The 14,450-nt window shown below is 38.5% G+C and overlaps 1 protein-coding gene across 1 annotated transcript in view; it reads left to right on the top strand.

The window, feature by feature from the left end:
- LOC122787923 (dynein beta chain, flagellar outer arm-like) overlaps window positions 1–14,450 on the top strand; it is a 5,188,001-nt gene that overhangs the window by 3,586,660 nt on the left and 1,586,891 nt on the right. The window contains exon 73 of the mRNA XM_044054850.1: window positions 1,212–1,406. Within this exon, the coding sequence (XP_043910785.1) occupies window positions 1,212–1,406 (195 nt within the window). The remainder of the gene's footprint in view (window positions 1–1,211; window positions 1,407–14,450) is intronic.

Genomic DNA, 14,450 nt, shown 5'->3' with positions numbered 1-14,450 from the left:
CTTATTCCAAGTAAATGGTCTAGTAGAAATGGAAAGTAGACAGTGGTATAAAACTGGAGAGGGTGAAAGCAGTAGCAAGAAAAGACTTGTCAAACTAAGTGAACGTCAGTGAGAACAACGTTTTGGCTTCCTATAGTCTTGGTGAAACTATCATTAGTTCACAAGATATTGATCACAAACCATTAAAATGATCTGACTGCAATCTACAGTTGAGATAAAATCAACAAAAACAATATTATTTTTTTTTGTAGGGAACAGGTCCCGCATGCATCATCCCATGTGGTTAATGGCACTCCCATATCCTCAGTGATTCATATATATATATATATATATATATATATATATATATATATATATATATATACTATCTAAAACATCAGACTTTCTCAGTGAAAAAAGAGAAAACCCAAGAATGTGAAATTTCAGTCTTCCTAGCACTAACCTCAGAAGTGTAAATAACTGATCAATACTTAGAGTGCCAATCACTAGTGTAGCAGTCAAGCCCAGTGCCAAAGATTACATTCAGCTGAAATAAGTTATCTCTGATGGGACTACATGGCATGAGTCTAATCGTTCATATCAGACAGATAGGAAATGTACAGCTGGATCTGTTAATAGAAACAGTGCAGTGAGGACATAATGGGAAATGGTTGAAAGTGCAAAGGTGGTGAATTGGGAGGAGGTAAAGGAAAGGAAGTATGGATTTCACTGAATTAGTGTACTTGGGCAAGCAATGAGGCCAGGACATTTTTAGAAGGACACACAAAAATGTAAACAAATAAGGGGCTATAGTGGAAATGTGAGAGAATAATATTAACAAAGAAAAAACCTGGCAAGTACATAGTGGAATGAAGATTCCAGTTTATTCATACAATGGGGACCTCGTATTTATGTATTAGTTAATTAATTAATTAATGTATTTATTTATTTGCTGTTGTTTATTGAGGGATAGATTTGAAGTGAAGCTTTTCAGCGCACAAAAGGGGACAAAAAGCAGGTTTCAGCAAAGTAGTAAGGGGATACTTGATCTGAGAATGTGGTTGAAGTTCATATAATTGTGCATAAGTACTTGATATTCATTTTGATTTTAAGATGGCAGATGTGAATCTTACTTGCATTACTGAAATCTGGACTTTATGTACATATAGACAGAGATCATTTCTTTAGAACTTGTTTGTAAAAAAAGGTGTTTTCTTCTTTATTCCCTTTAGATGATACAGTGTGCAATGAAGCTGAGACAGAGAGACCAAGAACTGTTCAGAGTTTACAAAAGCAAAGTAATTCTGAAGTTTTAATGAAAGACTTCCATCCAGCAGTTATTCCTGAAGAGCATTATCCAGATTATATTAAAGCTTTGATGAAAACGGTAATAAATGAAAACTGGATTCAGGAGTGGATAATGAAAGGTAAAAGCAATATCAAGGTCTTCTCAAAATGCATTTCTAAATTCAAGTATGAAGCACTTCTGAAAAAAAAACATTTTAGTTGTATTCCCATGTTTCTTCATTTGTAGTATTCTTATAAATATTTTAAATTACAACAAGTATTCTGCGGTGTCTTGTAATTCTGAATGCAGTGTAGCTGAATGTAATCAGATTAACATGGCTTAAGGTGTCATGAATGAATATAGGAGGAATATCACTGCCACGGTGGTGTAGCGGTTAGCATTGCCGCCTCATAGCAAGATATTCTCCGGTTCGATTCTCGGCTGGGTGCCTTTTGTGCGGAGTTTGCATGTCCTCCCTGTGGTCAAGTGGGTTTCCTTTGGGTGCAACGGTTTCCTCCCACATCCCAAAGACATGCTGTAGGTGGATTGGACACTCTAATTGGCCCTAGGTGTGAGTGAGTGCATGTGTGTGCCTTTTGTGGAAGGTTGGGCACCGGGCTGGCAACTCAACACTGTAAAACTTCACTGCCAATCATGAATGGACAGGTGGTCTGCTGTGGTGACCCCTAACTGGGAAAAGCCGAAAGAAGAAGATCATACACTTAGCATTTATCACAGATTAGTGAATGGGTGACCTACAGATTGCAGCTGATTGGAGAATGATCGTTGCAGGGTGTTAATCTACAGATAATGCCCACTAAAAATGAGTCCACTGCTTCATGGCACCATATCAAGCTGCTGTGGAGCTCAGACTGAAAGTTACCTAATAGCTGCCATTATTTTACCCTCACTAATCAGTGTATGAGAGTGAGAGAGAGAGAGAGAGAGAGACAGAGAAAGAGAACTATTATTTTGCACTTGCTAAGTATCACTTTTGCTGTTTGGTGAGTGTAAAAAATAAATGAAACAGACATAGCCAGCCTTAGGCATAGGCCAACTAGGCGGCTGCCTAGGGCACTGCTCTAGCAGGGGTGCTTTTCCAGTATTTATCTGGTAGGTAGACCAGGATGGGAGCACCGGGTGGTGTCATGGGGGAGCCATGGAGCCCTCTTGCCTAGGGCACCAGTTGACCTAAGGCCACTTCTGGAAACAGAAAAAAGTGTGCACGTGTGTGTGTTTCTGTCTGTGTGTGTAAGTGAATGCGTGCATGAAAGCGGGAGTGTGTGTGTGTGTGTGTTTGTGTGTGTGTGTGTGTGTGTGTGTGTGTGTGTGTGTGTGTGTGTGTGTGTGTGTGTGTGTGTGTGTGCGTATGTGTGTAAGAGAGAGACAGAGAGAGAAAATCTGAAGAGTGAAAGCGATCAAGTCGTGGCAACCGCAACAGGTTTGCATACCTCTCGACCTTTTAGTTCACAATGTCTGGATAAAGTCTAAAATAGAGGGTGAAGAAAGGCTCAAAATAGGAACAAATTTTAAATAGTGCTGTTGCAAAATCACAAAGTTACTTGAACAATAGGATATGTGTTGCCACGCATTTTCTGAAGCACAAGTGTGAGTGAGTGAGTGAGTGAGTGAGTGAGTGAGTGAGTGAGTGAGTGAGTGAGTGAGTGAGTCTGACCACTAGCAGCAGCAGTAAAGTGATTTGCACACCTTTCAACTTCTTAGCTGAAGAAATCTAGTTAAATTCTAAAATAAAGGAGGAACAAATGCTCACAAAATAGAAACAGTTTTAATTATTGCTGTTATAAAATTACAGAGTTGCTGCTTAAATTACAGGATATGTGTTTCTAAAGAAAATAAAGTCTGAAACTCAAATGTATGTTATTATTTACGTACTTCAATCACCAATAACTGGCAACAAGTGAAACATTTTAAGAGAAAGGAACAAAAAAAAAAGTAAATAACTGGATATATTTTTTAAATGTTATATTTTGGATGTAAAATGCTTCCTCCAACACCATTTGCATATACTACAGCAAGTTTGTAACATTAGTCAGAGGAACTATTTTACATCAAAAATATATATATAAAATATTATAGTAGTTAAATAGATAAGTAAAACATGACAGATTTACAGACAGCACATTCTCTAAGCAGAATAATGCCTTCCAGAATGTATTATTTTGGAAATAATGGAATAGAGGCCCTTCGCCTGTGGTGTCGCTTTCAGAAAACCTCTGGGTGGGCATTATTTCCACAATATCACACACTCTGTTGGCAAACATCTGAGAAATAATCAAAGAGCAGCTGATGTATCCAGTACAATTTACAAAAATGTGAATTTGTTTCTAGTAGTTAAACTATTGCATTGTGCTCTTTCAGTATTTTATTAAATGGACTTCTTCAAAAAATTACTTGATAGCTATCTCTCATAATGCCTTTAAGGTCTTTTTTTATGTTTGCAGTTTTCTTTTATGCCTTTTTGTCGTAAATAGCCTTTCTGCCAAATAACATCTATGTGGGGATCTACATTGCTGAATACTGTGGTTTTGAGATTTTTAATATACTTTATATGTTGTAATGCAGCTCTAAAATTCAGATACATTTGTCTTTTAATTGCTTTATGAATCAGCTGTGCATTAAGGCACATCTGGAATTTAGATTTTTTTTTCTGTAAGTTGGGACAGAAATATGTTATTGCTTATTTTTTTATCACTGGACAGTCATCCTATATATTTCCTTGCATCTTTCCTTGTGAACTGCATTTTTTCACATATTCTTTCTAGGAGTTGCCCCTCATGTTCAAGCTTATCTCCCTGGATATTTTTAAGGACATTTATTTTGTTATTCCGATATTTATTACGACTACTCTTATTGGGCCATCTCTACTAGTTATGGCATGCTTGTATCAGGTAGTGTTTAGTGACATTTTGTAAGTTATTTAGCCTGTGGTTAGAGTTTGATCTTATGTTACCAATGGTATGTGTACAGAAAGCACACACACATAAGCACACATATGTACATGTTAAAATATAAATATATATTCTACTAATACACACGTGTATGTGCATGTGTTTATGCTTATTATGTATCAACAGATGTAGATTCTGTCAAAGAACACATTAGTCAAAATTGGCTTCATGTGGAACAATTAATCAAAGTTCCACTTATTTAGAAATATTATACCGTGAGGTAACGATGTAGTGAGGGAAGATGTTTAATCTTATCCCCACTGCTGTATAATCTCACATTTATTATACAAGTGTGTGGGAGTTGGCCTTTCTCCCCCTTCATGAACATGATTTTTGAGTTTATTGCTGCACATTTTGACCTTTTGTGTGGAATTTTGGAGACTGTGGTTTTGTGCTATTTTGTGGTTGTACTTTTTTCTGTTGTGTGATCTTGATCTTCTGCTAACACATCTTTTAAGTGTTGTTTTTTAGTTGATTTTTATTTGATTGCCCTTTCCCCTGATTAAATGATGTTGAGTAAAGGTCTTGTTTGATTAATTGGTGGCTGTATCCATCTTAGAATTATCCAAACACAGAGGCATAGCTTGTTCATCCAGCTAATGAGGCCATTCCCTGACCTGGCACCCCTTGAAAAGAAAAAAATATATACATAATTAAAAAAAATGGTGTATGGTTTTACTTGGTGCTCCTGCATGCGGGAGACAAAGTATCATTTCTGTACCTCACACCTGCCTCTCCTTCCACAGCTGAGAGTAATAAAAAAGTTATTTTTCCTTAAACTGTAGCAAACTGCTTGCTACATTGCTATCAAGAAGTTGCTATAGTCTATGCACTTGGAGCACAGAGCACTAAAGTTATCAGGGAAAAAAAAATGTAGCAGGAAGATACTATAGTTTAGATCACACACAGTGCTACAGTGCATGGATTTACCTTAAAAGGTAAGAAGCAAAAAAAAACATTCTTTTTCCCTTCTTAAACTGTAGCAAACTCCTTGTAGATGCTACACTTTATGCCATGGAGTGCAATTTAAGACTTTGCATATGGGTCATCTGTCCATTTGCCTCCTCCTTTGATACACTGCTGTCTGAATATTCATGAATAATGGGACAAAAATTTCTGTCATGGCATTACCTGCATTATTGTCATATTGCAGCAATGCATTTGATGTAACTGATGTTCTAAAATGTGAGAAGAACATGGTAAAGCCATAATAAGAAATAAGGAATGTGCTGTCCCCATGAGAAATATGCATCATTTATTTATTATTTATGAGATAAGTTTTTGCCTTGTTTTTGAGGGAGACTCAATGTGGTATTTAACAGATGGGGGAGAACTGGCCATGATAGCATGACAAAGGGTTTGGTTGGCTATGTTTATCACTCTCTGTGGCTAGAATTGTCATTTAATTCATCACTGGGGAAAACCACTGAATTTGAGAAGCTGTTATGGAGGAAGTATAAAGATATCTGGAACATGTGGAAACATAAGTGGTAGAAAGTAGTTGGGTTGTTGAGGAAAGCACTGGAACTCAAAAGGAGGATACAGAAATGGAAACAGAAACATTAGTCATATATAAGTGCAAACAGAAAGATAGTATATGGAAATTTTAGATAGGGGTGAAATTCATATTTTTTTTACTGAGCAGTATGACCTTCAGTGCTTAGATTTGTTGAGTTGTGCTGCTCAGCAATAATAGGATTTACAGAGGTACATACACTGATGACACTAAATCTCATTAGCAGTTAGTATGCATGACTATGAGTCACCCGCCCAAGGGGTTTAAACAACAGTTTGTGAGCACTCTGCCAACCAGTGAAAACACATAGCACAGGAGTCTATAAAGATACTCATGCATGTGCGTGCACACACATGACATACCTACACTCAGAACTACATATCCAATTAGCTGTTTGAGCAGGGGAAAGCTGAATAGAGTAGAGCCACTGTGGTCTATGAAGCTGTGCTTCACTCAGTTCCCCTGCAGTGATGGCCCCATAAACTAGAATGATTGTAAAAGGGCACATGCACTTATGTATTTCTTGCACTGCTCTAATACAGTCTTTCTGAAGTGTTGTATTTCACAAGGTCTCATGCACGGCAGTGCACTAAAGTGCACATGGATGTTATTAGTATAGACCACGCTCACAGAATGACTCATTTGCAGTGGCTTGAAAATCACTTTGCTGATGAGATGTGAGTTACTGTACAGCAGAGCACTGGCTTCTCTGAATGATTTTCCTCTTGTGTACTATGCAGTCATCTTTGTGTGGCCGTGCATGTTGTATTTGTGAAAATCACCCTGTTTTTTAAAGGAAGAAGGATAGAACAAATATGTGGCAGAAATTGTGAAGGCTAATCAATGGCTTTTAGAAAAAATGTAATTTTAGGAGTAAAGTTTTTTTTTATTTCTTTTGGAAACTGAGACACTTTTAAATGCCAGTTAACGTATACAAGAAGAACATAAGGTTTGAGAAACTTGTGTGATTTTCAAGAATATACAAATGTTGCAGAAACTTTAGAACATTTCTTTTTTGAATATTCAAGAATTCAAAAAGTATGGCTAGACATATATAGAGAAATGGGATTGGAAATGCATAATTCACAAGTTAATTTGTTTTGGGTTTTGTGGTAGTGGGAGCTGTCTTACAGAATGAAATAATAAGCCTATTATCAGAATAAATTGAAAGATACAACTTGAGGTATGTATAATGTTACATAAGATTTAGAACATGAAGACCATTGTTTTGGACTTTAAAAAAATAGTCATTGTGGTAGCAACATGATGTAACATGAAATACTTGAAATGTTATTAATAAAAAAAATATGTTGTTATGCTGAAGAAAGGCACATTGAATACAAAACAAACTATAGATACATTTTCAAAGCTTGACGGTATAAGTAGGTTTTAATTAAAGCACTCCTTCTGTTGGTATACCTGTTGGAGATGCCATGGTGAGAGGAGGAGTTGACACTGCCTGACACAAGAAAATTCAGTTAGACTCTTTGGATATTATGACTTTTGCACACAGGGGGTTTATCTGCACAGTAGTTGTTGAAGCGGGATGCTTTGGATATTATGACTTTTGCACACAGGGGGTTTATCTGCACAGTAGTTGTTGAAGCAGGATGCTTTGGATATTATGACTTTTGCACACAGGGGGGTTATCTGCACAGTAGTTGTTGAAGCGGGATGCTTTGGATATTATGACTTTTGCACATAGGGGGTTTATCTGCACAGTAGTTGTTGAAGCGGGATGCTTTGGATATTATGACTTTTGCACACAGGGGGTTTATCTGCACAGTAGTTGTTGAAGCGGGATGCTTTGGATATTATGACTTTTGCACACTGGGGGTTTATCTGCACAGTAGTTGTTGAAGCGGGATGCTTTGGATATTATGACTTTTGCACACAGGGGTTTATCTGCACAGTAGTTGTTGAAGCGGGATGCTTTGGATATTATGACTTTTGCACACAGGGGTTTATCTGCACAGTAGTTGTTGAAGCGGGATGCTTTGGATATTATGACTTTTGCACACTGGGGGTTTATCTGCACAGTAGTTGTTGAAGTGGGATGCTTTGGATATTATGACTTTTTCACTCAGGGGGTTTATCTGCACAGTAGTTGTTGAAGCGGGATGCTTTGGATATTATGACTTTTGCACACTGGGGGTTTATCTGCACAGTAGTTGTTGAAGCGGGATGCTTTGGATATTATGACTTTTGCACACAGGGGGTTTATCTGCACAGTAGTTGTTGAAGCAGGATGCTTTGGATATTATGACTTTTTCACTCAGGGGGTTTATCTGCACAGTAGTTGTTGAAGCGGGATGCTTTGGATATTATGACTTTTGCACACAGGGCGTTTATCTGCACAGTAGTTGTTGAAGTGGGATGCTTTGGATATTATGACTTTTGCACACAGGGGGTTTATCTGCACAGTAGTTGTTGAAGCGGGATGCTTTGGATATTATGACTTTTGCACACAGGGAGTTTATCTGCACAGTAGTTGTTGAAGCGGGATGCTTTGGATATTATGACTTTTGCACACAAGGGGGTTATCTGCACAGTAGTTGTTGAAGCGGGATGCTTTGGATATTATGACTTTTGCACACAGGGGGTTTATCTGCACAGTAGTTGTTGAAGCGGGATGCTTTGGATATTATGACTTTTGCACACAGGGGGTTTATCTGCACAGTAGTTGTTGAAGTGGAATGCTTTGGATATTATGACTTTTGCACACAGGGCGTTTATCTGCACAGTAGTTGTTGAAGCGGGATGCTTTGGATATTATGACTTTTGCCCACAGGGGGTTTATCTGCACAGTAGTTGTTGAAGCGGGATGCTTTGGATATTATGACTTTAGCACACAGGGGGCTTATTTGCACAGTAGTTGTTGAAGCGGGATGCTTTGGATATTATGACTTTTGCACACAGGGAGTTTATCTGCACAGTAGTTGTTGAAGCGGGATGCTTTGGATATTATGACTTTTGCACACATGGGGTTTATCTGCACAGTAGTTGTTGAAGCGGGATGCTTTGGATATTATGACTTTTGCACACAGGGGGTTTATCTGCACAGTAGTTGTTGAAGCAGGATGCTTTGGATATTATGACTTTTGCACACAGGGGGTTTATCTGCACAGTAGTTGTTGAAGCAGGATGCTTTGGATATTATGACTTTTTCACACAGGGGGTTTATCTGTACAGTAGTTGTTGAAGCGGGATGCTTTGGATATTATGACTTTTGCACACTGGGGGTTTATCTGCACAGTAGTTGTTGAAGCGGTATGCTTTGGATATTATGACTTTTGCACACATGGGGTTTATCTGCACAGTAGTTGTTGAAGCGGGATGCTTTGGATATTATGACTTTTGCACACAGGGGGTTTATCTGCACAGTAGTTGTTGAAGCAGGATGCTTTGGATATTATGACTTTTGCACACAGGGGGTTTATCTGCACAGTAGTTGTTGAAGCGGGATGCTTTGGATATTATGACTTTTGCACACAGGGGGTTTATCTGCACAGTAGTTGTTGAAGCGGGATGCTTTGGATATTATGACTTTTGCACACAGGGGTTTATCTGCACAGTAGTTGTTGAAGCGGGATGCTTTGGATATTATGACTTTTGCACACAGGGGTTTATCTGCACAGTAGTTGTTGAAGCGGGATGCTTTGGATATTATGACTTTTGCACACAGGGGGTTTATCTGCACAGTAGTTGTTGAAGCAGGATGCTTTGGATATTATGACTTTTTCACTCAGGGGGTTTATCTGCACAGTAGTTGTTGAAGCGGGATGCTTTGGATATTATGACTTTTGCACACAGGGGGTTTATCTGCACAGTAGTTGTTGAAGCAGGATGCTTTGGATATTATGACTTTTGCACACAGGGGTTTATCTGCACAGTAGTTGTTGAAGCGGGATGCTTTGGATATTATGACTTTTGCACACAGGGGGTTTATCTGCACAGTAGTTGTTGAAGCGGGATGCTTTGGATATTATGACTTTTGCACACAGGGGTTTATCTGCACAGTAGTTGTTGAAGCGGGATGCTTTGGATATTATGACTTTTGCACACAGGGGTTTATCTGCACAGTAGTTGTTGAAGCGGGATGCTTTGGATATTATGAATTTTGCACACAGGGGGTTTATCTGCACAGTAGTTGTTGAAGCGGGATGCTTTGGATATTATGACTTTTTCACTCAGGGGGTTTATCTGCACAGTAGTTGTTGAAGCGGGATGCTTTGGATATTATGACTTTTGCACACAGGGGGTTTATCTGCACAGTAGTTGTTGAAGTGGGATGCTTTGGATATTATGACTTTTGCACACATGGGGTTTATCTGCACAGTAGTTGTTGAAGCGGGATGCTTTGGATATTATGACTTTTGCACACAGGGGGTTTATCTGCACAGTAGTTGTTGAAGCAGGATGCTTTGGATATTATGACTTTTGCACACAGGGGGTTTATCTGCACAGTAGTTGTTGAAGCGGGATGCTTTGGATATTATGACTTTTGCACACAGGGGGTTTATCTGCACAGTAGTTGTTGAAGCGGGATGCTTTGGATATTATGACTTTTGCACACAGGGGGTTTATCTGCACAGTAGTTGTTGAAGCGGGATGCTTTGGATATTATGACTTTTGCACACAGGGGTTTATCTGCACAGTAGTTGTTGAAGCGGGATGCTTTGGATATTATGACTTTTGCACACAGGGGGGTTTATCTGCACAGTAGTTGTTGAAGCAGGATGCTTTGGATATTATGACTTTTGCACACAGGGGGTTTATCTGCACAGTAGTTGTTGAAGCGGGATGCTTTGGATATTATGACTTTTGCACACAGGGGTTTATCTGCACAGTAGTTGTTGAAGCGGGATGCTTTGGATATTATGACTTTTGCACACAGGGGGTTTATCTGCACAGTAGTTGTTGAAGCGGGATGCTTTGGATATTATGACTTTTGCACACAGGGTGTTTATCTGCACAGTAGTTGTTGAAGCGGGATGCTTTGGATATTATGACTTTTGCACACATGGGGTTTATCTGCACAGTAGTTGTTGAAGCGGGATGCTTTGGATATTATGACTTTTGCACACAGGGGTTTATCTGCACAGTAGTTGTTGAAGCGGGATGCTTTGGATATTATGACTTTTGCACACAGGGGTTTATCTGCACAGTAGTTGTTGAAGCGGGATGCTTTGGATATTATGACTTTTGCACACAGGGCGTTTATCTGCACAGTAGTTGTTGAAGCGGGATGCTTTGCATTTTATGACTTTTGCACACAGGGGTTTATCTGCACAGTAGTTGTTGAAGCGGGATGCTTTGGATATTATGACTTTTGCACACAGGGGGTTTATCTGCACAGTAGTTGTTGAAGCGGGATGCTTTGGATATTATGACTTTTGCACACATGGGGTTTATCTGCACAGTAGTTGTTGAAGCGGGATGCTTTGGATATTATGACTTTTGCACACAGGGGGGTTTATCTGCACAGTAGTTGTTGAAGCAGGATGCTTTGGATATTATGACTTTTGCACACAGGGGTTTATCTGCACAGTAGTTGTTGAAGCGGGATGCTTTGGATATTATGACTTTTGCACACAGGGGGTTTATCTGCACAGTAGTTGTTGAAGCGGGATGCTTTGGATATTATGACTTTTGCACACATGGGGTTTATCTGCACAGTAGTTGTTGAAGCGGGATGCTTTGGATATTATGACTTTTGCACACAGGGGATTTATCTGCACAGTAGTTGTTGAAGCGGGATGCTTTGGATATTATGACTTTTGCACACAGGGGGTTTATCTGCACAGTAGTTGTTGAAGTGGGATGCTTTGGATATTATGACTTTTGCACACAGGGGGTTTATCTGCACAGTAGTTGTTGAAGCGGGATGCTTTGGATATTATGACTTTTGCACACAGGAGGGTTATCTGCACAGTAGTTGTTGAAGCGGGATGCTTTGGATATTATGACTTTTGCACACAGGGGGTTTATCTGCACAGTAGTTGTTGAAGCAGGATGCTTTGGATATTATGACTTTTGCACACAGGGGGTTTATCTGCACAGTAGTTGTTGAAGCGGGATGCTTTGGATATTATGACTTTTGCACACAGGGGGTTTATCTGCACAGTAGTTGTTGAAGCGGAATGCTGCCTTTGCTGCTTTTGGAGGGAGTGAGCATTTGTGATCTGGTATTGTGGAGGAACTTCAGAAATGTGCTGACATGATGGAAACTTCCACTTTTAAGAAGATTCTGATTACACTTTGCAGCTTAGCACTTCTTGGAGGTGTTCTTGTGCCAGGGAAAGGAGTATATTGACCCAGGATAATACTATTTCCAGGGCATGGAGAGTAATGGCCAAAGACAGCACTGCAGAGGAGTTACAGAAAACCCATTGTGGTTCTGCATGTTCCCAGATATCACAGGAAGTTTTACAACAGCATCAGTAGCTTGTGAAAGCAGTAAAAGGAGTTGCAAGTAATACAAACCAAGATTATTCTAAAGCTTTGGAAGACTGCAGGTTTCCTTTGCTTTTTTTTTTTTGTACTTTGAGAATGGGATGTCTTCTTGGATCATTATGCTTTGTTGGCACCCTTGTGAATATGAATACCACAGGTGAAGACCCTTGTACATTGTTCTAGTGAAACTCTGTGATTTGTGTTTGCAGACAGAAGATGCTCTGCCAACGATCTTTCTTATCCTAAGAGTAGGTGTGTTCTTTGGTTTAACTTGTCACACTGTGGTTTATATTTGAATCCCAGAGGAAAATTGCATATTTAGAATCAAAACGTATGTTTGGACGAAGTGGATATCAGGAATGAACTTTCTAAGCACTGTCAAGTTTTTCTACCAGTTTCGATTTGAACTAAGGCTTGGGGAGTTATTTATTTGTTTGTTGAACAAGAACAATTTCAACTACTTGACAAAAACTTTTGTTAATGACAGCTATTGTGTTTGAAATATGCTGGGTAGCCAAAAAGTATTTTGCGATAATTGTAAATGGAATGCCTTAGTTTTATGTGTTCTGTTTTTGGTCATTTAGGTTACAACAAAGAAAATTGTGATAAAAATGTACTCTGTGAGGAGACAGTCCATTAAGTATTACCAACGATAAGAAGTAAAGAAAAAAAAAAAACAGTACAACTGCCACTTTCTCTTGCCACTGAGTGTAGAAATAAAACTCAACATGATAAATATTTTAGAAAAACATTTAACCCACACAGTAATGTCCCCAAAGCAAAATACCATACAATAAATAAGCACAAAATTAATCACAATAAGTGTACATAAACACTGATGGAACAACTGGATATCTACAATTGTGACTCCCTTGACATAAAAAACTGTGATAGGAAGTACACTAAATTTGATGCAAAGTGCAAATGTCATCATGCACACAGAGGAATATATGCAGACTTCATTGACTAGAACACAATTTTGATATTATTTTAAAAAGCTAAAGTATTTCCTATTTTTAATGATGCGAGTGTATATTTATATAATGTTTATGTGTAGGTAATGCATGTTTACCCATGCCTGCTTTGCCGTTAGTCAAATGCTACTAATTAAATAATTACACAAGCAAATTTGATAAGGGAATTAGATGCAGGAAAGATTAAAATCACATTGACAATTCAGTAATGTAGAGTTTATTTGTTAATCAGGGATACTGGATAATCTATGCATAAAGTTTCAACCATGACTTGGGTTATAAAACATGTTCACAAGCACAGCAAAGCACTTTTGTTTTTTGTTAATGTTTTGAGTGGCAGCTCTATTGTTTGAATCAAGTGTTTTGGTTTGGTATATAGGAGAGGACCATAAGGACCTGTTTGGAAATTAGTTATGAATATAAAATTAAGAATGAGCACTGTAATGTTTCACAGAGAAGCTGCGTCCCATACATTGTTTTACGCACATGCATATGCACAAAAACAAGTGCACATATATACGCTAGCTCACAGATATGCACATGCACACACCGTGCAAAGTTCCATGTGTCTATGTGTGAACATCTGTAATACTTCATTTAGGTATGATCACTTTATGGTGTTGAAGACATCAAGGAAATCAATAAAAAAGAATCTTCTTTTTCCCAAGATGGTTGCCGACTAGACTGCTCCCTGTTCACTGAGCTCCTCACAGCATTGGAATTACCTGCAATTTTTAACAACTTTTAAGCAAAATTTTTCCACAGTTTTTTCTACAGAAAGTATCTCTGATACATCTTCTTCATTCTGGGATTATTCATTTTTCGAAAGAGTGCAACTTTTATTTTAATTTACCTCAGAGTACTTTTGGCCTCAACAGTCTTTGGGCACGTGCACTATAGAAGCTCCTTGCTGTGTTAGAATTCCTGCTTTCACACCTCTATTCTGGGCATGGCTGGCAACTCTGACTCCATGGAGATGCAGACAACCAAGGCCAAATTCTCCTCTATGCTTTCTCCAGAGAAAGACACAGGATCTAAGAGATTAAGAACCACCAATCTACTGAGAACATTAAAGTAAGTGCTAAAGATAAAAGTGACTCCAATTTTCATTTAGAAGATTTGAAGATGGCATTACAGCCCATTCAAAGTGCTATTCAGAGTTTCTCTGAACAATTTACTGACTTTGGTAAAACTCTAAAGGAGATAAATGATAGAATGGACTTACTTGAAAATAAAAATCTAGATATGGAAATAAGAGCAGACGCTAT

Source organism: Protopterus annectens, chromosome 13.part0 (assembly GCF_019279795.1).
Source record: "Protopterus annectens isolate FY-2018-M chromosome 13.part0, PAN1.0, whole genome shotgun sequence".
Taxonomy (NCBI): domain Eukaryota; kingdom Metazoa; phylum Chordata; order Ceratodontiformes; family Protopteridae; genus Protopterus; species Protopterus annectens.
This window is presented reverse-complemented; position numbering and strand designations above follow the sequence as displayed.